This window comes from Aricia agestis, chromosome 22 (assembly GCF_905147365.1).
Source record: "Aricia agestis chromosome 22, ilAriAges1.1, whole genome shotgun sequence".
NCBI classification, from domain to species: domain Eukaryota; kingdom Metazoa; phylum Arthropoda; class Insecta; order Lepidoptera; family Lycaenidae; genus Aricia; species Aricia agestis.
In genome coordinates, this window is record NC_056427.1 from 368694 (window position 1) to 394215 (window position 25522).

Below are 25522 nucleotides of genomic sequence, written 5' to 3' on the forward strand. Positions count from 1 at the left end.
ACATAAAATGCATATTATAATATGTGTATATGTTATAAAACTCAGCGAAAGTGCTGAAAAAGTTGCATTAAAAAAGGTACGGACATTCTCTAAGTTAGTGGTAGCGTACTTATATTACTATACATGGTTTATATTAGTTTACTATAGCATAGCCGGGAGGCAAAAGATGATAAGTCAAAATCTTACAAAATCCATTTTTAAATTGACTGCTTTCAGATCTTGTCTAGGGCCTAAAAACATTTTTATTAAGTCATTTACTTAATTATATTATTATTAATTAAATTAAAATATGACCTATTTTCACAATATCTAAATTTTTTTAACAACTGTTTTTTTATCTTGTTAAACTTTTGACCTTTTTTTATTAAGGCCAAGAGGAAACAAGTCATATTTTTAAAAAAATCTAATCATTTTCGAGTAAAAACCGTCAGATCTTGGAACAATTGGGGGAAAATGTGTCTATTTTAGCTATGCTATAGAAACATGTACTCTATGTCAGCTATATGGCATTACCTAGGTACTTGCGTTGGGCACTTGTGTGTACAGCTTATGACTATATACTTACTCGCTCGAGGAATATTGGCTATACTTTTCACCCCTTATAAAAACTATCGGTGTCCTTTTCCCTCATTGGTTTGGTGGAAAAACATCTCTTCCAGCCAATATTCCTAGGCGGCAGTACGCGTGGAATTATTACTTAACATAAATGGCCAATTTTGGCGGCCAAAATCGTCAATCGGCCGAAAGTAGCCGAAAAATGTGGTCTCTAATAAATAAATTTACACGAAACACCGAATGTGGAGTATTTACACATCGGTAGCGGCCTCAGCGCTGCCGGCCTCCAATACGAAAATAAGCTCTATTACGTTTACGTTTGGGTCGATTTTTGGATAATACTTCTATATACACGACATATACACCTCTAGAATGGAATATATATTTGCTTAATATTAAAAAGATACAAAATATACACTCGATTTGGTTGGGTCGAACCCGTGTCGGTTTAGATGGATTTTAGAGTTTTGTCGTTTTGGCATCGCGCGGCCGTCAGCCTCCGTGACTCGGCTGCTCCTGAAAAATACAAAATTAAAACATTAATATTGTGACATAGATTAAACGGCTGAACTGATTAAGATCATTTAAGATAAAATATTATATGGAGATACTTTTGGAGAGTACATAGGATAGTTTTTGTTACGGTAAATTAAAAGGCACTTGCGCAATGGTGTCGTGAGTTTTATCTAGTAAGATAATTAAATATATAAAAGCTGGTTATTTATTGCTAAAGGTCTGCTCATATTGTAAAGATATACTATTATATTGTGCAATGAAACTTAACTTACTAAACATTCAATTGACAGACTTGCCGCCTACGGTGTTGGGCTGCCTCTTACAATTTTAAAAAGCTAATTTAAAAACGCATCCATAGCCTTGTCACTAACCTAACCTAACAATGATTATGATGAATTAATAAAATAAATGCTGTACCTGTATTGACTGGTCCATGTTCCCTCTGGGTAGTGTCTCCGACATGTGGTAATCTGAAAATTATAACAAATGAATTTATAACATTAATTACAAAACTAATGCTCTATTTCTCATTATTATGCCCCATTTCGTTAGATACATATTCACGTACTACGTCTCATTTTTATCAATCTTTCACACCTTCTTTTTTCTTTTGAGATGGAGGGGCAAAAACAGTAACATGTTATTTGACCCGCCTCTTTACAACGCGCATGACTGCACCTATACATACTCTACGATATCCTTTTCTCACATATCTGTAAGCCTGCTATATCATATCTTTAGACTACGTTTCCACCGGAGATGAGCTAAACTGCGTTTCGAGGAATGTGTTTTTAAGAACCAATAGAAACACTTCATTTGCCTGGCCACGTTCAGCGCAACGATTCTATTGGTTCTTGTAATACACATTGCTCTATCTATCCCTCTCTCACCTCTCTCATCACGCTATCTCTCTCCCACCTCTATAATTCCGCTCTATCCATCTCCCTCACCTCTATCAGCCCTCTCCCTGGCCACGGCCAACTGCTGCCGGAGCGACGTCCTCTCCGCCTCGAGAGCTGGCAACGTCGCCAACAGCGCGCCCAGTACCGCCTGTAGACCTCCCGCAGCGCCTGCGAGCCGCGCCGCCAGCGCCGCCGCGCCCGCGCCCGCCGCGCCGGAGAACTCCTCGCTGCTGCGAGCCCAGTCGGAGTTGGGGTCGGGGTTCCCTGTGAATAATCGTGATTACTAAGCCTAGTCGTGTTTCGAGTCTTATGATCTTGTCAACGCAATACTAGGCATATTAATATAATATATTTTGTCCTTTCTCTTATTAAACAAGAGTAACATTATCGGGAAGTCTTAACAAGTGCGTAATATGAACGGACGTCCCAAATTCATATAAGTGATCATTAATTAACCGACTTCCAAAAAGGAAAAGGTTATACGTTCGGCTGTGGATTTTTTTTTGTATATTCAACGATTACTCCACCGTTTGTGAACCGATTGTCAAAATTTTTATTTTGTTGTTATAGGGTTTTATATTAATTTGGGGTCTGCGGTGAAAAATAACATGAAATACCAGGAGATCATAAGTTACCTGTAGCGTCGTCTGTCTCCGTCGTGTCGGCGACGTCGTCCGGCGCGCCGGACAGTCTGCCGGACGTCTCGTCACTGTCAGACTCAGGGACGTCTGTGGACGTGAGTTTATGTTTACCTGGTACTTAGTACTCTTATAAATTAGGTTTGCATAACTCTGGACAATGAGTATCGAAACACAACTTGATTATATTGCTACAACGGAGCAAAAATTTACCACAACTATGCGAGATAATGCAATATTATGATGACGCGGAGCTGAGCTGATTATGGGGCTCGAAGGTGGCTACAAGAACTCCGTAATAAAACCACATAACCCCATCGAGTTTAGGCTCGTTAGATTCGTCTCGACGAGTACTTTGAACAGCTCTTTTAAGTTCTATTTCGTTTTGTGTTTTCCGTGTCTTTCACAAAGTAAAAATTTATGCTAATATTATCACTTTCAATGCTGGGTGTTGTTGTAATCGGACCTCAGTTGTTAATGTTATTTTACTGTATGTTGTTATTCTGTGGTCTGTATGTAACACGTACCTCTAGTCTCGCTGTGTCGATGTCGCGCGTCGCGGCGACAGCAGCGGTCGCAGCGGCCGGCGCGCGCGGCGACCACGGCGCCCTCGCTCACAGATAACGCGCTGTTCAGTATCTCCGTCAGCTGATTCGCTGTGAAACGATAAATACGTTAATATCCTTTCATCTGTCACGAATTGTCAAACCATTTTCGTTTTTTTTTTAATTTCCATTTAGGGCGAAGCCGGGCAGAATTTTTTTAATACAAATCACGACTCACAAAATTACGCTCGTGTAAATCAAACAGGACTTTTGTATGAAACTGAATGCAGCAGAATTCTGCCCGGCAGAAATTCTGCGGCTCACGACTCACAAATTACGCTCGTTTGGCTTCGTCCTTACTCTCATTAAACTGATTATAGTAAAGAAATTAAACTGAATATACCATGAAAGCTATGCATAATTTTTATATAATAAGAATTTTTAATAAATAAGCTATTAGTGGCGCAAGTGTATATTTGAAACGAAATACTAAAACGGTGGTCAAAGTAGAAGTAGCTACTTTTGAATAGTTTTAGAGTAAGACGCCCATTTTGGGAGCAACAGACGAGCTATTATATATTATATATGTAGATTATACTATACTAATTTAAACAAAATAATCTTGTGTAAATATAATGAGTCTCGACAACGGCTGCAAGAGGTGACCCATGGTCAAACAAGGAGAAGTTTTAAAAAGTGTCTAACGCCATTTGTTTTCCTCGCTCGCCCACAGCTTTCGCAGGTCTGCATTAAGAGTGAAATAGCATTTTTTTAATTTATCTTTAACCGGCGACCGCGTTATAGTCTACAGCAATGATTCATTTAGTTTTAACACTAACCTTGCGCCTGCGCAGCTAGCAAAAGTTGATGCAAGTCCGGCGGCCCGCGATCGCCACCCGCTTCTGTGGGAAAGAGAGAGTCAGATAATATTACAATATAATTTTAACCGACTACAAACAGTATTAATTTGTCATGGGACCACCTGTGAAGTATCCTACTTCCAACAAAAAAAGATTAATCAAAATCGGTTCACAAACGACTAGGTTATTCGCGAACAAACAAAAAAAAATATCCCACACAACAAATGCCTCGGTGTGTCCACACTCCGCAGTGACACTGACTACTTCATATTCCTCGCACACATACACGCAATAATATACGTACACGCACACACAGACTTATACACACACACACACACACACACACACACACACACACACACACACACACACACACAATCATAATATATGCACATTACACGTACACGCAAGTGTTTGCGTGTACCTGCATATATTATGAATAATGCTATACCCACACACGCCCAAATACCTCAGCGTGTCTCTCTCTCCCTCACTCACCCAGCTGTCTAAGCGTATCCTCGGCCGCTATCTCGGCCAACTGCTCCGCCTGATCGACCGGCACCCGCAACATCTCCGCCGCGGCCGCCGCCTTCGCCCGCAGCGCTCGCGTCACCGCCGCGTCCAACCTCCGTAGTCGTTCAGCGGGCGTGACGCAACGCGACGCGGTGCAGACTGAGGCGGTGACGGTACACGACTCGAGGGTGGCGGGAGACTCGAGATGCGTGCTGATGCGGCCGACGGTCGGGCTGGGGGGAGATAATAATTAATGGAAATGAAAGGGGGGGGGGGGGTAGAACTCGATAAGTTATAGCGGAAACAGAAACAGTAAATTAATTTCATGATTATACAGTGTGTAACAAAAACAAGTGATAATACTTTAGGGTGTGTACGTGTTACTTGTAGAGAGTTCACTGTGAAAATAGCAGCGCTGAAAGACCAAAATTTTTTTGTGATTTGTATGGGTAAGCGCCCCAGGCCCCAGCGTCACGAGTTTCCCCATACAAAATTGAAAAAAAAAATTGGTCTTTCAGCACTGCCACTTTTACAGTGAACTCTCTACAAGGAACACGTACACACCCTAAAGTATTATCACTTATTGTTGTTACACCCTGTAGAATAAAACCACCTAACTGTTCTGACCCAGTGTAGTTCTCACAATTAAAATTCTAGCAAGATCAAATCCGACTAGCAGTTTACGGGATACAGCTTGTATTACACACACACATAATACACGTTTTACTAACATAATATACTTGAAAAACATAACCCCTCCTGGTGCAATTGGGTACAAATACAACAAGAGCCTAAGGTTTATACAAAGAGTGGCTGTTCATTTCAGTCTAGAAAATAGTGGTTAGAAACTACTAACTATAGTTTGTGCGTTTTAAGATGATATGGCTGACAGTTCTCATACTCCTTGCCACGGATTTATTTTACAAGAAAACAAAAAAAAAACAAAATGTAATAATTTATATTAAATGTACAAAAACAAATGTTTCCTAATTATTGTAAATCAATAAAAATGAAATGTTGCTAAATGCTAACTATTTAATATAAAATTACATTATAGGAGTATAAAATTATTCTTACGAATACATTTGAAAAATGTCAGATGCATGAAACGGAACCAATGTCAATGGAGATTGACACTGTTGAATCTAAATCATATCGATAAAAAAAAGGGCGGCCATCTTAAATCGCCACTGAAATGTCAGTACGAAATCGATAATTTCCATTGCAATTCCTTTACGAAGTAATTCGATATTTTTAAATTATCGATTAATTTTTGTTAGGTAACTTCCCTACTATTGTCAATTGTAATGTGTCACGCATATTATCTTAAAACGCACAAACTATAAAACAACACAGCGCGATATTTTTTGTAACAACGCCATCTAGTTATAAAACAAGTAACTGAGTAGCGAAGCTTTTCTAAAGTAAACAGCCAACTTACGTCATAATTCAGTTGGTTATCCATGCATGCTCACACGTTTATAGAAAAAAAATACTTTCATGTAAAACTGCTAAAATATTTTACTATCTGCATTAAGTTTAAATAAAAGTAAGAGAAATGTGTTTTTAATAATAATTTATAAACTACAAAATATTCAGAAGTGCACTATACAATTTTATTTTCATAAAATATAATATCTACAGGTTTGTCTTTTCCACTTCTTTTCCATCTCCATCACACATAATAATGTGACTATTAACTGACTATTAACTGTAACACCAAAATGTACCAGTTTTGAAGCAAATAAAGAAATATGAATATGACATGTGAGTGAGAAAACAACACACCAGTCGCCGTATGTTTCTTCTCCCTCTCACATATGACGTGTAAGCGAGACAGCACTACTCACGTGTGTTTGTCCTCGCTGTCTCTCTCGCTGGACGCCCCCTTCTCCGTCCCTTTCTCGTTCTCCTCCTCGTCCTGTTTCTGTCTCTCTCTCTCCTCCGTGTCCCGCCTATCTTCCGTCTCTGTCGCAGCCTCCTGCTCGCACGAGTGAGTACTAGTCGTGGACTTCTCAGAAGCGTCTGATGGATTTCGTGATACATTTGTACCTGGAATATAAAATTGTTAATGTTATTTCAATTCCCAATACAATTTGAACTCTTATCCCATACAAATAAGACACACTTTGGCATACTAAAATCCAATCTCAAAACAATGACACAGTGGTCAACAACTTCAACAACTTTGCCAAGCAAATAGAAACCTTACAATATTACCATGTCATTACCATTTTAACATGATAGCATCTATGTTGAAGCAATTTGAGCTCTACCGCTATACAAATAAGGCATACCGTGGTGTTCGGGCGGCGGGGGCGCAGGCGGCGCGACCGACTTGACCTCGGCGAGTCGCGCGAGCGGAGACTCTTGTATGTGTTTCACCCAGCTGTGGAAAACATTATTTTTAATAAATCTGATGTGGTAATATCGACTCTAACGTGCACAGAATAAGGCCTATTAAGCTATTGCATAGCTTTTATAGCGGGCGTTGAGCGCGGCGACCGAATTAAAGAAATTCCATTACAAAAAACACCTATCATCGTCTAACGTCTAATGTTTATAAAGAAGTTAAGTTAGTTCCAATAATTCATAATAGATGGCGCTGTTTTTCAGCTACATCGCGCTATAAGCGGTAACATGATTTCGTTTTTTTAAGAGTTGGTGTCATATTGGCACAAAATGTTTTACAATAGCTTTATCGCAGCAGGCTCCGAGTGCCACATGTTTTTTTTACAAAATTTGTACAAGAATTTGGAAAACAAACACCATTTTGCGTGTGCTAGAGTCGATAATCAAACGGTGTTGGAGACAAACTTAAATGAAAAATAAAAGGCTCTTGAGTCTAAATTGGCGCCCACTAGTAACGAATAGTCATCCACGTAGAAACATGTAGGGGAGTATGGACAGTGGGCACCCCAATCCACATATATAGAGGAGAACGAGGAACGTCTTAAGCCCCCCTAAAAAGGGAGAGTGGACTCACATGGCGTACTCCGCAGCGGTGGTCGCTGACAGCTCGTGCATCTGTATGCCGTTGATGTTCATCAGGAAGAAAGTGTTGCGGACCGCCGCGTTGGGCCGGAACAGCACCTTGTCCCTACGGAGAGAGAGATTAGATGAGAGAGAGATTAGATTATGCATAATATTAGTTGAAGCATTGCTATACCAAGTTTCATCTAAATAAAATTTTTAACCTGCAGAGATGACAAACAAATATACTTTTAGATATTTTATAACTTCGGCGTTGATTGTAACACCTAACCCGACACGGGGCCCCAGTCTAGCTACGCCACTGTAAATCCCCCTAGTCTATCTACAACACTGTATCCCCTTAGTCTATCTCCGCCACTGTATCTCTCTTGACCATCTACGCCACTGACTCACCACTTAATCACCGGTAGTAACTGGGCACCCGCCGCCGCGGTGGGCACCGGTCGTAGCACGAATTTGTCACCCTCACGCTGTAGTAACACGAGCCTGTCTTCTAGAAGTAACGCCTGTGAACAGAAGAATGAGAAGATAAGTATGTGTTTGAAACTATACGTTATTAAGCCATTACATAGCTATTGTCGCGGGCTTTGAGCGCGGAGACCGTATCAAGAAATTCGGTAACGAAAAACACCTAACACTCTCCTCCTCCTCCACCCTACCTTATGGTGTGTGTGCGTGCGACTAGACGTATGCGAATTATAATTGCATAAGTTGATAAAAAATGCTATGCTGCTTTACCACGGCATTCCCGAGTGCAAAACGTTTTTTTTTTTTTAAATATATGTACTCATCCTTGCAGCTCTGTCCTCATCCCGGCAGCTACTCACCAGCACAGCTGTCCTCATCCCGGCAGCTACTCACCAGCACAGCTGTCGTCATCCCGGCAGCTACTCACCAGCACAGCTGTCCTCATCCCGGCAGCTACTCGCCAGCACAGCTGTCCTCATCCCGGCCGCTACTCACCAGCATAGCTGTCCTCATCCCGGCAGCTACTGACCAGCACAGCTGTCCTCATCCCGGTCGCTACTCACCAGCATAGCTGTCCTCATCCCGGCAGCTACTCGCCAGCACAGCTGTCCTCATCCCGGCAGCTACTCGCCAGCACAGCTGTCCTCATCCCGGCAGCTACTCACCAGCACAGCTGTCGTCATCCCGGCAGCTACTCACCAGCACAGCTGTCCTCATCCCGACAGCTACTCACCAGTACACCTGTCCTCGTCCCGGCAGCTACGCGCCAGCACAGCTGTCCTCATCCCGGCAGCTACTCACCAGCGCAGCTGTCGTCATCCCGGCAGCTACTCACCAACACAGCTGTCCTCGTCCCGGCAGCAACTCGCCAGCACACCTGTCCTCATTCCGGCAGCTACTCATCAGCACAGCTGTCCTCATCCCGGCAGCTACTCACCAGCACAGCTGTCTTCTTGGTGTCGGCTCTCAGCAGCAGCTCTCCCTCGTACCGCAGCCGGCACTGCGTGAGGTCTGTCCTCCTCAGCTCCTCCGCCTCAGCTCGCTCCAGGGTGCCGACACGGATCTCCAACTTGGACTGAATGGTGCGCAGCCTGAAATAGATAGAAGTTTTAATATGTGCGTAAGGGGCTGCAGCATAATCGTAATAGTACTCCAATAAAGGTTTTCGATATTTCATTTGCCACCAGGTCGATGGTAATTGGTAGGGTCTTTACATAAACACATATTGAAGTTATATCGTGCAATACGACAGCTATTTTGTGATATTCGAGAGCTATTTGACACGAAAGACCTAATAATAACTCCTGCACAAGGGTTTCGGTGACGGTGGCCGGTATCATTGAAAACAGGCCAGTTACGCAGGAGTAATTTTATAGTGCCCAGGTGAGTGCGCAGTACACAAGAGCACTCTCTATTCCTTTACTCTCGACATAACCCAGTGGGACGGACGACCAATGCGACCGGCGAGAGATCAGGCGTAGACCTTTACCAGCCCATCCGACGCATGGATCATCTTACTAGTTAGACAATCAGGTAGTAATCTCTCTGTAATACTCTCTTTCACACCTTCACAACATCCCTCTCTCTCTCTCACCTGTGCTCGTTCTCCGCGGTCCTGATCGCGGTGTCCACGCTATGCAGCACCTCCTTGGCCACGGCCAACGCCGCTTTCAGCCGCGCCGCGTCTTCGGGCGCGTCGTCGGAGTCGCCTTCAGCATCGTTGGTGCCCTCGTGCACCGTCTTGATGATGCCTTCGAGGAGGAGCTGGTATTTCGTCAACCTGGAATGTGACATCAATGATCACTGAAAATTGGATGTGGAATTTTAAGAATTGGGGATGAAAATGAACAAAAAATAAAACTTTATTATGGTTTCCAGTTTTGGGTCCTACTGTTATAGTGGACCAAGCAGTTGCACGATTTTGAATCGCGCTACCGAAGTTTCTTCAGATCCGATGTAGAAATAAATGTCAAAAACTGATTTTTATAGTCCTGACCAATCAGAAAGTAGAAGAAACACTCTTTTCATCACCATTCACCAGACATGTCTGCTACAGTCTGAGTAATCGTAAGAGACTGCTCTTCCATCCCCTGCTGACAGTCTCTCCATCAGACCGCTCAAACTGCTGCAGCTCCGGCCTACCCACTGTCACCCCAGTGACGCCTCACCTCTGCCACACGCAGGCCAGTAGATCTCGCAGCTGGAGCCGTCCACAGCGCGGCAGCTGTTCCCGTCCAGCCAGGAACTGCTGTAACTCCTTGCTCTTTCGTCTCCGTTCCTTTAACGCGTCCAGCGCCATGCGTTGACCCTGGCAGAACTTAGACAGGCAGGCCGCGTAGCCGGCTTCGCCCAGCTGGAAATTATACAAGATCCTTAAGAACAGAGAAAATTGAGGGAATGTGATAGTATAATATTCATATATTTGTTACCATATTCTAGCAAATGAAGATCATGATAAATAAAATTTGTAAAATCTGCCACCCGAGCGAGGAGGTATTAAAAAAACTTCTATAGTGCGATGCAAGACGTCACAACTCATAATCAGTCCCGTGGTGTATGTGCACGATGTTAGTCGTCAAAGCGCCTAAACTACTGATTTGATTGTCATGGTTTATGTGCAACAGATTATTTATTGTAACATTAGGCTATAAGGCTAGCCAATTTTGAGATTTCCCAATCATCAACTTAATACCAAACCAATACAAATTACCAGGCTAACATAAACACACAGCAGGTAATAATACTCACCGTATTCAAAAGCGCGTCAGCTATGGGTCGTATCTGCACCACGTGCTGCGGCGCAGACTCTCTCGCACTTCTGAGCTCCGCGTACAGCCGCGAGTGTCTCTCTCGCACCGAGGGGAGGTTGGGGAACAGCGCGCGCAGCTCCTCCGCTGAGAGGAGAGTGGGCTGCCTCTCGAGGGGTTTGAGGAAGTCCACGCCGAGGACTTTCAGCCACCGGACATGGGAGCCCTCGGAGACTATCAGCTCTGGAAATTTAAGAGAAAGATTAGATAAATTATGCAATAAGTAGGTGAATGAATATGAAATCCATGATATTTTTGTCTTCTAATTTTAAAAGTCCACCAATGGATCCTTAAACCAAAAAGTATTTGCAGAAGCCTGAATCTTTGGTCCCGTACCTATTATCTTAGAAATATGGTGTGGCCTCTCTATTGGTCAGTGATGGACAATGCATCTGATCGTCATCAACTGTGTGATCGTCAACAACATCTTCGCAAACATGGTGACAATCATCATGTTCCAACGCGACGTAGAGCCTGTATATTTCACTCTGTGTCTACCAGACTTTCATAACAGCAATTATAGTAGTGTACTATCGTGCTCTAAATCCCTAATCCCTATACCAGGCTCACATAACACCACCAGTAGTATCTTATCTCTTACTCTGCATCTACCAGGCTCACATAACACCACCAGTAGTATCTTATCTCTTTCTGCATCTACCAGGCTAACATAACACAACCAACAGTACACTCACCATGTATAACCTCCTGTCGTTTCCGCAGCCGCGCCGACAGGACGAGGGCGTCTCGGACGGCTGGCGGCAGACTGTCAGACCACTGGGCAGCGAGAGGTTCCTCCTCCTCCGACCAGTCTGATTGGGACGCTGGAAAGAGACGGAGAGATGTTGGTGTCTTTGTCTTTTGGGGCACGCTGCATTACCATAAGATGTGTGAATAATCTTGGAATATGTATGGAAAATGTGATTCTCAAGAGTCAAATATCATTTCGATCACAGGCTGTCTAACTGGCGCCCGAAATGGTATGAGCGTTGTGAGACAGCCTGCGTTCAAATTGACATTCTAGATCTAAGAATAGGGTCCCAAATGGTATTTTGATATATTTTGAAGTACATAAACTATACAAACGACCAGATCTCAATAATTTTAAACATCACCTTACTGTCTGCTGCCCTAGTAAAATTCGTAGGGACGTCACAGAACACGCACATTTATTCCTATCTCGGTCTATCGTGTGTCTAAACGCGACAGCAACATCAAGAGAAAGAGACAAGTAGCTATCACGACTCTACGTGCTCTACGACCGAACTATACAACTCTAAATGATACACCAATTTCTAGGAATAAAACATGACCTAGACATAACAAAACAAATTATAAACACTCTAGTAATTGCACCAATTTAGTGAGAATACATCAATTAGTGGCAAAATGCATTAGCCCCGTGGGAGGGGGTAGATTCCACCCCGTTATATTAACTAGTTACATAGAAGTTGTGAAGGTCAAAGTTTAAACCTAGTTATAATCCATACTAATATTATAAATGCGAAAGTGTATCTGCCTGTTACCTTTTCAGGCTTCAACCACTGAACCGATTTTGCTATGGTATGGAGATACTTTGAGTCCCGGCAAAGGACATATCGGTACTTTTTATCCCAGAAAATATACAATTTCCGGGCGATAAACGAATTTGCGCACAACAACGCGTCGCCGGCTTTCAACGCAAAAGGCCGGCAACGCACTTGCAGCTCTTCTAATGATGCTAGTGTCCATGGGCTATGGTACTTGCTATCCATCAAGTGACCAGTTTACTCGTTTGCGCCCTTATTTTATCAAAAAAGCTTTCGACCAGACCTTAGTACCTACTCGACTAGCTAGGTTTTCGCGAAGCTAACCAATTCGTACCAAAGTTCTCTCTCTCTCACCTTGGTCAGGCGGGACGGTGTTACTCTCGTTGCTTCTAGAAGATAAACTGGAGCTGCTAGAAGATCCGGAGGGGGCCGTCGCCGCGCCCGGCTCGAGGTCACTGCAACAGAACAGAAGTAGAGCGGTATAGCAGATGTAAGAATATAAAGAAGATGAGGTGTGCTGAGAGCGAGTTTGTGTCGCTTTTCGACGGGAGGCAGTTTACTACAAGAAAAAGGCAAAAAGCGACAAAAAATTGTACTCGGCCAAAAGAGTAGTCGCAACTCGCAGGTTCGAATTTTGTTTTATAAATCAAAAATATAATCGCAGATACTTCTCTTACTAATAATGACATTTACACAACCTTAAACTATTCAAAGTCCGCTGTCTTTGTCTGTCGTGTCTTTTACAATATGCCAGATATTAATGCAAACAAGCCTTGTAAAGTTATGTGTCTGTATTTACTATAAATTTAATATTTAAAAACATGGGCCTCATTGCGGCTTCTGTCAAACTCTTCATTAAATTAAAGTTAAGGACATTTCCCCTTCTATACCTAGACGATATAATATCAATATTCAATAATTACCAGGAACGCATAAAACGTAGACGTTGAAACGTCATCAAAATAGCTACAGTATTTATTATGGTTTAACTATTTTAGAACTGTTTGACGCATATTGGCAGACGTCTTTGAAGATTTTCTAATTAGAAAGACAATTACGTAAATATTTTAAATTCTTTAATGATTAAGATTAATATTATGACTCTATTATTTTTGTAAATACTGCTAGTGATTAAACAAAGAACCAAAACTCAAAAAGCGCGGTTACTTAGGGATAGGTCCTAAGCTTATCGTTTTGTCTCTCCCAAATCATTAAAAATAGGTAATGTACAAGAATCTGATTTAACGAGTCGTTAAGTGACATGGCGCTTGCTTATGTCAAATGTTATTTTGATTTCCAACTTCGCCCTCTAAATTTTCAAATACAATTTTACTAAGCATCCTGATCGAGGAGCAACTTTGCTATAGTACAATTGAACATTGATATAATGTCAGACAGATGAATCAGTGTAAAAACATTGTATACAGACATACACTATCAACGGAAGCGATACGAGTTTTGTTCAATGATTAGTTGTTAACATAAAATGCATTTAAAATACATTTACGGGATTTAAAATACCAACTGAATGTAACGCACCTTTTTATTGACGTCGATAAATAGAATTACAACTAATTCCTTGAAATATAGCCGTAGATATATTTATTTGTCAGCAAAGTAAATGATCAATGATCATTTAACGAAGTCATTTAAATTAACGCGAAGCAATACAACAGAAAATACAACGAAGTCGTTCATCATACAGCAAAGTAGTACTGGATAACGTTAAGTGGTCCAGCTAGGCGAAATCATTACTCCAACCGAAGTAATTACACCGAACCGAACCGAAGTAACCGAATAAAAAGAGTTGGAACACTTCGGTCACAGAAGCGAAGTTATACGAAGTTGTGACACTTCGTTTAGAGAACCGAAGTCATACAACTCTACATAAAAGCATACATAACAACCCAAAGTCATTAAACTGATGGAAGTCACACAACTAACCGAAGTCTAACATCAATAGTATGTAATACCTCTCAGACAGTGTCCTCCTCGCGAGCATCCCCACTGTGGGGGGCTGTCTCCCGGCCGGCAGCGACACATTGCGAGAAACTCGAGGCGGCTGCGTTGCCATGGTTACGTCACGCTTCACACTTGACACATAATAGTAGCTACGCTTCGCAGTCTTGTTGTTTCGCTTCGCACAATCGTTGCTACGCTTCTGTGCACTTCGAACGTTTGTTGTCGTTCGACTACACTTTTGCACTTTTTGGTAAATAGTTACAATTTAAGTTTTCTTACACTTGTAACGTTGTACTTTTGATTTCAGGGTTGCGGGGTTTAGTCGAATAATAGTTACTGTGATTATATTTACTAAAGTTTAGATTAGCACAACATTACGTTCTGATAGTATTAATCATTGGAAACAGATTGAGAAACAACCTAACCCAACCAATCTATCCAATACAAGATGATTTATCATGAAAATTTTTATGATATATTTTAGACGTGGGAGAGCCATGCTTCGGCACGAATGGGCCGGCTCGACCGGATAAATACCACGTTCTAACAGAAAACCGGCGTGAAACAGCGCTTGCGCTGTGTTTTACCGAGTGAGTGAGTTTACCGGAGGCTCAATCCTCTCCCCTATTCCCTTCCCTTCCCATCCCTACCCTCCCCTATTCCCTCTTAAAAGGCCGGCAACGCATCTGCAGCTCTTCTGATGCTGCGAGTGTCCATGGGCGACGGAAGTTGCTTTCCACCAGGTGACACGTTTGCTCGTTTGCCCCCTTATTTCATAAAAAAAATCCAAATGAACTGTAAGGACCCGAGTAACCTGATTGGTTATTGCCCAAGAACGCCAAAAATCCCATCTATCAACAAAAATAATTATGCAACGTTGGCGTTTAAGGTGAAACTGCAGGCAACACTGCGCCGCAGCGACAGCAATGAATTGCTGAAAAATTCGGTACTTCGGATTACCGGAGAAAAAGTCTGAGCTCTATTCTAAAACTATGGATGAAATAGAGCTGTAGATCGAAACACGTTTTTTTTTTTTTTTTTTTTAATTAAATAAGGGGGCAAACGAGCAAACGGGTCACCTGATGGTAAGCAACTACCGTCGCCCATGGACACTCGCAACATCAGAAGAGCTGCAGGTGCGTTGCCGGCCTTTTAAGAGGGAATAGGGGAGGGTAGGGATGGGAAGGGAAAAAGGAAAGTCGTCTCTTTCTACGTTATACATACTAAATCACAGGTTCCCAAACTTATTTTGTCTACCGCCCACTTTAAGAACAAGTTATATTTAAGCGCCCCCATTATTTCAATTTAAAATGCATCCGGATGAAATAAATCACCCTCCAAGCCTCTAACACAACGCCCCCATTTTTTCTGGGTCCCACAACGCCCCCCTTCAGACCTTCAGCGCCCACAAGGGGGCGTTATCGCCCACTTTAGGAAAGGCTGTACTAAATAGACTAGAGTTCCAATTTCAGTTGTGAATATTCCTTTTAGATCCCGGTAAGACCTTACCCGATTTTTTTTATATAATTCGGCCAACAGACTTGCGTTTCGCAATAAATTTTAACGACGGAAATTTACGACTTCGTAACGCGTTCGTATGTTAAACGGTTTAAAATGTTTACAGTTCAGGCGTCGGAAATATTCTACAAAGTATGTGCACATTATCGTATTCGTTATAATAAACGCAGCGGGCCGCACTTTATACATTTTTTACTTCATAAAACTTGTATGGAGAATGCGGCCCACTCCGCTGCGGTTCGTCATAATGTGCGCGTCGCATCAAGAAATTAGCAAATACAAAACGACCTAACTGAGTCTAAGTTTGTCATTTTCAATCGATTCATATCATTCATATATAATTATATGAGGCATCTGCTACTAGGATATCATAAACAAAAGATTGTTATTAACTCTAATGAAGATACTTGGCATACTAAATGTATACAGAACGCCGAAAATTATGAGATGTTTCAAACAACATAATATTCATTAATTTTAATAATAACTTCGCAAAGAGTATTCAGTACAAATATTTTAAAACAGACGCATTATGATGCTACAGTCTGGTCACTGAAAAGAGAAGAATTCGTCCAAACTATAGCTGTGTCCCTTTCACAGGAAAACGAAAATATTGTTATGCGGCTCGCATAAGTCATAACGTGTACGTGGAAAAAAGGTACCAAAATTTTCATACAGTGCGAGTGAAAAAGACAAGGAGCAAGATTAATCGAATTTCTTTCTATTCAGCGACCACACTATACTTATATAAGTGGCGCTAAATGCAAGTTTCTTTCTAAAATAATTTCAAACAACTTTATAATAGTAAAGAATTTATATTTTAATTGAATATACCGTATATAGTATACAAATACACCAGTATACAGGGTTATAAATAAGAAAAAATCTAGTTTTTCCTACAATATAACATATCTTCTATACCTTAAAGGACGTTAGATCCTTATAGCAATGCTAAACAGTTCTAGGTTCCGTGTTGCGAGACCTTCTTTTACCTTATGCTTTCCTAGTACAAGTAAATTCAATTTGTTGTAATTAATTGATAATTAGTGTTAATTAATGTTAATATATAATTTTCTGTTCGTCCGTTAATACCACTCGTCCTAAACGGCTGCATCGATTTTGATGAAATTTGAAACGAGGAAGATGCTAGGAGTTCCGAAAAGAATATAATTAGGACGTGTATTATCCTGGAAGAATGTATGGTTTTCGCGAGATAAACTGATTTTAGGAGCAACGAACTTACAGGTAATATTAAGTTTACTAAAATGTTTAATTTTATTAATTATTCTATTCTGAAGAACAACAAAACCAATTTGTATGAATAACAAAGTATGTATTTAGGTACAACAATTAGAAAAAGATTATTTGTATTTACCTAAATTCAAAAACTATTCTAAACGCATCAATTCTAAAACAAAATGCCATACCAAAAATGCACATCACAAGTCAATTCTACCCTTCACATAACTCACAAAGAAACCAAAAAAATCCATAAAGAAAACTAAGAGATTTTCCTCGGAATATCTCCAAAAAAATCTACCGCAATATCAAAAAATTCACACCTTTTTTAAATTTCACCCCCTCTACACCCCTAAACACTCGCGTCCGACCGCTGACGCGTTAGCTACGCGACTGGGGGAAGACTGAAGACTGGAGGTGATAGCGGACTGGCCGTAAGGCTGTGCGCACACTCGGTTGTGGATTTGAGGGTGTAAGGGTGGATGTACACTTAGTTTATCGTAAGTTAGACTGCGTCCCCATCAGACACGGCACGGCGCCGCCACCGTGATACGGTACGGCGCCGCACCGTGACACGGTGCCGTGTACGGTGCACCGTGCGCCCCTATTCTGGTGAAACTTCCGAACAAAATTTGTGTCCAAACTTGAACCAGGCATAATATGAAAATACATATCAAAGTCGCGTAATGCAAATATTGTCATGTATACCGAGGAAATTTTGTCTATAATAAATAATAGATAAAATTTCCTCGGTTTCTTTTTAACCGACTTCAAAAAATATTTAATGATTCTTTTTCAATCTTCGTCTTAGTAACAACAAGAGAATAATTTTTTCGCGATCCATATCCATTATCCAGACAAGCACTCTCGTTCGAGCGCAAATATCGACTGAATAGGGACGCACAGTACGCGGCACCGTGACACGGTGCGGCGCCGTACCGTATCACGGTGGCGGCGTCGTGCCGTAACACGGTGGCGGCGCCGCGCCGTGTCTGATGGGGACAGAGCCTTAGGATTTCTCTTTCCCTAGAATGTTCAGTTTTGGGGTTGTATTTTGGAGTTCTTTCAAGATTTAAGAAGGTTTTATGCATTTTTGTAAAGGTATGACGTTACTGCAACTATACTTTCCGACAATTTGTTAACAGCGCGGAAACCGTACACGCAATGCCAAAATGTCTGAATGTCGATTTCTTCCTCACGAGTTACGAGTTAAACCGATTTTGATGAATTTGTACGGCGAAATCCATTGTCGATTTCAACAATGGATCGTCTCAATTAGGGAAAAATGTACGGTTTCCGCGCGATAAACCAACTTCGGAGAACCGAAAATACGGTCAACATCTGAAACAAATATTATGAAGAGCAGCCTTTCCCAAAGTGGGCGATAACCCGGGGTGTGGGCGCTGAAGGTCTAAAGGGCGTGGGACCCATAAAAAAATAGGGGCGTTGTTTAGAGGCTTGAGTGGTGATTTGTAATTTCATTTTATCTGGATGCATTTTATGTTGAAACAATGGGGGGCGTTAAAACAAATTTTTTTCTCAAAATGGGCGATAGACAAAATAAATTTGGGAACCCCTGATGTAAAGCAATAGCTATATTCAAAAGTAAGACAAAAAGAAAATCCCTCATTTAAATTCGAACTTGTGACCTATCATTATCCACTGAGCCATCGCCCATCACCTAGCACGCGCCACTACGAAGTTTGCTAACGTCCTACTGTATACACACACTATACACTGTATACACATTGTATACAAGCAGTATACACATGGTTTGTATACACACACGCCCTTGTGACGTCATAAGACGGTATACAGTGAAAGGCACAAGCGGTAGCGAATAGCGATCAGTGATAGTATAATCCGAAAGTGTGTCCGTCCGTCTGATAGCCTCTTCTAGCTTAAATAACAGTCCTGATTTCAAAAGGGGAGATACCTTGAGATCCGGAAAAGAACATAGCAAAATAAAACTATCAAGGAGAATTTAAATGCGCGTTAAACGAATTCGGCAGAAGTTACGGAGGAACTTTGGATTTCAAAATTCATCTCCTAAGCTCCAAAGCAAAATATTATAAAAAGCAGTAGGAAAGGTTTTGTTGGTTGCGCGCAAAACTTTTTATTTCAAAATTCATCCGTAAACTCCAAAGCAGAGCAGAAAGTGAAGAGCAGTAGCAAAAGTTTTTGGCGACAATTTCACTTACAATATATTTTAAAAGTTTGTGAACATGAGTGGGTGAATTTTTACGCCGAAACGGATTATAACCAAATTATTAGCCTAAAATTTGATATTATTATAGCTTTTGACGTTAAAATTCAACTCAAACTTAAAACTTAAAATCGAAACCCAATTTCCAATCGTAGAAACTGCGCACCATCTCTAGATCGCTACCGCTTATAGCATATACCACACACTACGTACGTCTCGGTGATGGTGGTTAGGCCACAAACTGTTACGATCGCTCGTTAGGGCGCGGAGTTGGCGTCATACTACCTGCGCATCATCATCACCGTCAACAGGTGATCACAACCACCAGGTGATCACAACCACCATTTGATCACAACCACATTTACTCCACCATGACCAAAAGTCAAAACCATCATTGTTCAGCCAAACTATATCTAACTCGAGAATCACCAGGCTAACATGAACAATCAAATGGTGAACCTACAATTTAATCATAAAAAAAGTCTTCTCGACTTACATGTTTGGCATTAGCATTTAGCCAATGTTTGAGCAATGTAAACGATTATGAACACGCAGAAGGGCCCACGATCGACGTTGATTGTGCTATAACAGCTTGGCAATCATGCTGGCAAACATGGATATCCAACATCCTACATGAAGAGGGTGTTACCATGACTTTGACCTTTGAATGACTTTTAACTGACTACAACTCCATAAAAACCACCATATCAATTAGGCAATGGTTAGATAACAGTAAATGGTGCTACTGATAACAGAAAATATAGAGATAGCTCTCTATCTCTATATTTTGGTCATATCTCTTTATTTTCGGTCAGCAACATACATACTTCCATGCTAATATTATAAATACGAAAGTGTGTCTGTCCGTCTTAAACCGCTAAACCGATTAAGCTGGGTATGGAGATACTTTAAGTCCCGGGAAGGGACATAGGATACTTTTTAATTCCGGAAAAATGTACGGTTCCCGCGCGATAAACGAATTTTGGCGCAACGGAGGCGACATCTAGTTCTAATATAAAGAGGAAAAGTTTGTTTGCATAGAGGTTCTGAAACTACTGTACCGATTTTAATGCAATTTTGTCTGCTTATTCTGTGGATCTGAGGATAAGGTTTATGACAAAACTAGGTTATCGACTTAATTAGCTTACTAGCAAAATGTACAGTTCCCCAAAACATCCTAAGCAGTAGCATAACATCAAAATGTTCATCTTACACAGTCGCAATATTCTGCAATTTCATAGTATTTATTCAAATAACGCTCTGAATACCAAAGAAATATCTAAAATTATCATCGTAAATATCTAAAAATATCATCGCATCTGCTAACTCCTAGAATAAATCATGTTATCCTAATATCGTAAAGGTGCTTCCTCACCGGGAGCATTCGCTTGTAATGTAACGTTACAGATTCGAGCATTACATCAGTGAGGGAGGAGAGCCGAGCATTACTGCGCACCTTGTAATGATACAGTGTGTAATATCTTGATACAACTTGTAACATCAACTAGCTATGGAATGCTCAGTCGAATATTCTATTACTACACGCGAATGCTCGTCAGTTAGGGAGGTAGTATTGTAATGTAATGCTCAAAATCGAATTTTTAATGTAACACGTGAATGCTCGCGGTGAATCTCACCTTTTGACGCGACGTACACTAGGGTGGCATAAATGCCAAAGAAATAGGTCGGGTCAAGGAATGGTACACTCCTAAAGAAGGTGTGGGGGTACACAATATCTTGGTACGTAAACTCTGTTTAGAAGCAACACTTATGCTAAGTTTTTGCTCGATAGTTTTACTCCAAATCGAGTAATAATTACTGTGTGGACCGCAAAACTCACAGCTAGAAGGCTCGCATCGAGCCGGCTCGATTGAAGTAAATATTTCGATTTAGAGTTAAAAACTATCGAGCAATACTGAATGTGTGGACGAAAGCCCGAGCCGTGGTTTTTACTCTACGTGATCGCTCAATCAAGCAAAACCGTATGTGAGTTATAATATAGTGTTAATGGAAAAGTGTATGTCTGTGTGTTTGTAGTGCCTCTTCGTCTTTAAACCAAGCTAATAGCGGCGGAACCGTGCATCTTAGCACAACAAAAACTATCGTATGTTCTTTCCGTGGACTCAAAGTATCTTCATAGTATCAAACTTGATCAAATCGGTTCAGTGGTTTAAGGGTGAACTGTAAGTGTCTAAACACACTATGCCGAAGTTCCGCGGCGGAAATTCCGCATGATTACGTCAGCAATGTCAAACGCATACAATATAACGCGACGGAATTTCGGCATGTAATCGTTAATTTAAAATACATTTTATTTTATACGTGGGAGAGCCATGCTTCGGCACGAATGAGCCGGCTCGACCGGAGAAATACCACGTTCTAACAGAAAACCGGCGTGAAACAACCCATCCCATCCTTACCCTCCCCTATTACCCTATTCCCTCTTAAAAGGTGACCCGTTTGCTCGTTTGCCCCCTTATTTCATAAAAAAAAAGGCGGAATCAAGTCTAACTTCCGCCGCGTAAATTCGGCATAGTGTGTTTAGACACTAAGGGTGAAGCCAAACGAGCGTAATTTGTGAGTCGTGAGTCGCAGAATTTCTGCCGCGTAAATATCTTTTCATACAAATCATGACTCACAAAATTACGCTCGTGTGAATCAAACAGGACTTTTGTATGAAACTGAATGCAGCAGAATTCTGCCGGACCGAAATTCTGCGACTCACTCACAAATTACGCTTGTTTGGCTTCGCCCTTAAGGGGGCGACTAACCCTAAAGTGTCGATTTTATAATTCATTTTTATACTTGAAAGTAAGCCCCGAATTGTTTCATTTTCTATAATTAGATACTACATTATATTTCCGAGAATTCGATCTGAGCAAAAACACGATATCTTAAAATTTTCTCGATAACAAAAAACCGGCCAAGTGCGAGTCGGACTCGCGCACCGAGGGTTCCGTACAAACCTGCAAGGTTTACAAAGTTCGTCAATTAGATCTAAGTATTTGATATGAATTTCAACTTGATAGCTCTACGCGTTCATGAGGAAAAAAGTTATAAGTTTATATTTATTAAAAAATATATATTTTGTAATGTAACTAAAAATTTAAGGTTTTCGGAATTTTTCCTTTATGTGTGCTATAAAACGTTGCTTCATGCCAAATTTCAAGATTCTAGGTCGACTGGAAGTACCCTTTAGGTTTTGATTCCCTTGCGAGTACTTGCGAGTTTCAAAATATGCAGCTTAAATTGCTGTTTCTTTTGATTGCGTTGACATAGAAGTTTGATTTTGTTACAGCTTAAAGGTATTATAGACCTGAGTATTTGGTATGAATTTCAATTTAATACCTCTACGCGTTTATGAGGAAATGGGTAGTAAGTTTAAAATTATTAAAAAAAAATATATTATGTGATGTAACTAAAAATTTATGGTTTTCGTAATTTTTCCTTTATCTATGCTATAAGACGTTGCTTCGTACAAAATTTCAAGATTCTGAGTTCACGGGAAGCACCCTGTAGGTTTTGATTCCCTTGCAAGTGTCGAAAATTTGCGGCATAAACGGCTGTATCTTTTGATTGCGTTGGCTTAGAAGTTTGATTTTTTCACAGCTTCAAGGGACAGTAGACCTGAGTAATTGATATAAATTTCAGCTTCATACCTCCACGCGTTCCTGAGAAAAAGGGTCTTGACAGACGGACGGACGGACAGACGGACAACAAAGTGATCCTATAAGGGTTCCGTTTTTTCCTTTTGAGGTACGGAACCCTAAAAATCACAAAGATGCATCTAATTTTCACGAATTTTTCATTTATTACCATAACCGTACATTGAACTAAGTAAATATTTTAACACATTGTATAAAATTCTATCATTAAGAGATCGACCTAGCGGATTTTTTAAATGTTGCATATTTATCTAGTTATTGAGAAAAAACTAATAATTTGGCGATGAATCCGCGTCGTTCTTTTTCACCTGGCATATGAAAGACGGGCGTGAGTGTGAAGAGAGAAGGACGATGTTTGATTTTTGTGGTTAGTCGCCCTCTTAAGAGGAGTCCACACCGTCGTTTCTCATACAAACGTTGTCCCCTGTTTTCTCCCTGGATAATGCCGGTAGAGTTATGATTTTTTTCCTGAATATCTATGGCCACTATTAGCACATCCCTATGTTTTCCTTTTTTTCATAATTTTATTCTTAAAAAACCGGCCAAGTGCGAGTCGGACTCGCGCACCGAGGGTTCCGACAGCTTAAAGGTATTATAGACCTGAGTATTTAGTATGAATTTCAATTTAATACCTCTACGCGTTTATGAGGAAATGGGTAGTAAGTTTAAAATTATTAAAAAAAAATATATTATGTGATGTAACTAAAAATTTATGGTTTTCGTAATTTTTCCTTTATCTATGCTATAAGACGTTGCTTCGTACCAAATTTCAAGATTCTGAGTTCACGGGAAGCACCCTGTAGGTTTTGATTCCCTTGCAAGTGTCGAAAATTTGCGGCATAAACGGCTGTATCTTTTGATTGCGTTGGCTTAGAAGTTTGATTTTTTCACAGCTTCAAGGGACAGTAGACCTGAGTAATTGATATAAATTTCAGCTTCATGCCTCCACGCGTTCCTGAGAAAAAGGGTCTTGACAGACGGACAGACGGACAACAAAGTGATCCTATAAGGGTTCCGTTTTTTCCTTTTGAGGTACGGAACCCTAAAAAGATAAGAACGTCCAAAAACCCAAAAAAATGGCCAGATTTTCCTCTGTGTTCAAACACCTAGAAAACGAAACTGGCTAAAATATACAAAAAAAAAAATAAAACATAGGAACACAGCTCAAGGCTTGAGCTGTGTTCCTATGTTTTATTTTTTTTAATAAAAAAGTACTTAAATCGGTCAAGTTTTGGAGATGGAATCAGCGGACAACGAATCGAAGATTTTCTGTTCTTTTATTAGAACTTTTGTCGTGTTGTCTCCATCGCGCTCTGCGGTGGGAGACTTGAGATTGGTGAGACAGCAATACATTTTCAAATACCTATTTTCAATTTCTGTCGCTCCTAGTGTATGCTCTTAAAGGTAACAGTCGACGGACACTTTAAACGATTCAGTCTTCATCTAATTGTTTACGTTTCGATCTTGGAACAATATTTTTAAGATTCTGGTCGCTGCTACAGTGGGTTTTGATCAAAACAACGCGATTATTATTTTAATCCTGTTTTAGATAAATATTTTCGCGCCGTCAAAGGCAGATTCAACACAGCGTTTGTATGTTTGGATATTTTCAAACCATCCTTGAAAACAACGACTTTTTCGCGTACATATTTTATAAATAAAGCGATGAAATAAATTTTCTCGTCGAAATACGATATTATAGGATTTCAAGTCTTTGATCTTATGTAGCAACATTTTGGATTTTTAACAGGTTGCAAATTATGATTAATTAAACTGCGCTTTTTATTATGATTTATTTCTTGCATACAACAATGAATACTAATGTAATAGTATGGCAGTCTGTCTATTACCTTTTCACGCTTAAAGCGCTGAACCGATTTTGATGAAATTTGGTATGCAGACAGACAGACACATTATTAATCCGGAAGACTGTACGGTTTCCACAATAAACTAATTTCGACGAAACATATTAACAACTTCATTAAAATTCGAGATTGAAAATCCGCCATTCTCTAATCTAAATTTCATTTAATCATAAAATTTTATCTTCCCAGCATTCGTAATATAATCTGGTATTTATTGAAATTGGCAACACTGTACAGACAGACAGACGGTCGTAAAAATAAAAACCGCCAACATACACAAACAAAACGAAATCCGTTTGTGGCGTAATGAAAAATAAGATTGTATCTAAAAGATTGGCAACGCACATGTTACTCATCTAGTGTAACAGATAGCTAAATTCTCAAATAAGTGCCCAGTATTATACTAGAGCAGCAGAAACTTTAAGAAGTCAAAGAGGCTTCATTACAAACGATTACGAACCTATGCCCCTGATCGACGTAGTTTGGGCCAATATGGAAAGGGGCCTAGATCGAAAAGATCCTCAGAAGCACAAAGGCCAAAGGACAATCAACTTAAAGTGTATCCTTATCAGGAGTGAGGTGCCAGGACAGCAGAAATGCTGAAGAGAAGCAATGCTTTTCCAAGGGTATCTCTGTCATAAGTAAAGGGCTAACGGCCGTTCCCAATATTTGATCTATCTCTAGTTTTGCCCTACTAGAGATAGGAATAGCTTACATTAGACATTAGAGACATAAATAGA

General features: G+C 40.6%; 1 protein-coding gene across 5 annotated transcripts in view; it reads right to left on the minus strand.

Moving 5' to 3' along the window:
• Positions 1-647: 647 nt before the first annotated feature.
• LOC121738191 (rho guanine nucleotide exchange factor 11) overlaps positions 648-25522 on the minus strand; it is a 138682-nt gene continuing 113807 nt past the window's right edge. For 3 of the 5 annotated variants that reach the window (XM_042130100.1, XM_042130099.1, XM_042130097.1), the window contains 17 exons: positions 12682-12785; positions 11494-11622; positions 10740-10981; positions 10160-10344; positions 9586-9771; positions 8929-9082; positions 7917-8029; positions 7516-7629; positions 6827-6918; positions 6380-6581; positions 4515-4762; positions 3996-4058; positions 3139-3267; positions 2609-2701; positions 2022-2237; positions 1489-1541; positions 648-1071 (listed from right to left, as the gene is read on the minus strand). In XM_042130100.1, the coding sequence (XP_041986034.1) occupies positions 1048-1071; positions 1489-1541; positions 2022-2237; positions 2609-2701; positions 3139-3267; positions 3996-4058; positions 4515-4762; positions 6380-6581; positions 6827-6918; positions 7516-7629; positions 7917-8029; positions 8929-9082; positions 9586-9771; positions 10160-10344; positions 10740-10981; positions 11494-11622; positions 12682-12785 (2347 nt within the window). In that variant the 3' untranslated portion in view covers positions 648-1047. The remainder of the gene's footprint in view (positions 1072-1488; positions 1542-2021; positions 2238-2608; positions 2702-3138; positions 3268-3995; positions 4059-4514; positions 4763-6379; positions 6582-6826; positions 6919-7515; positions 7630-7916; positions 8030-8928; positions 9083-9585; positions 9772-10159; positions 10345-10739; positions 10982-11493; positions 11623-12681; positions 12786-25522) is intronic. The other 2 variants (XM_042130102.1, XM_042130098.1) reach the window with 1 other exon arrangement.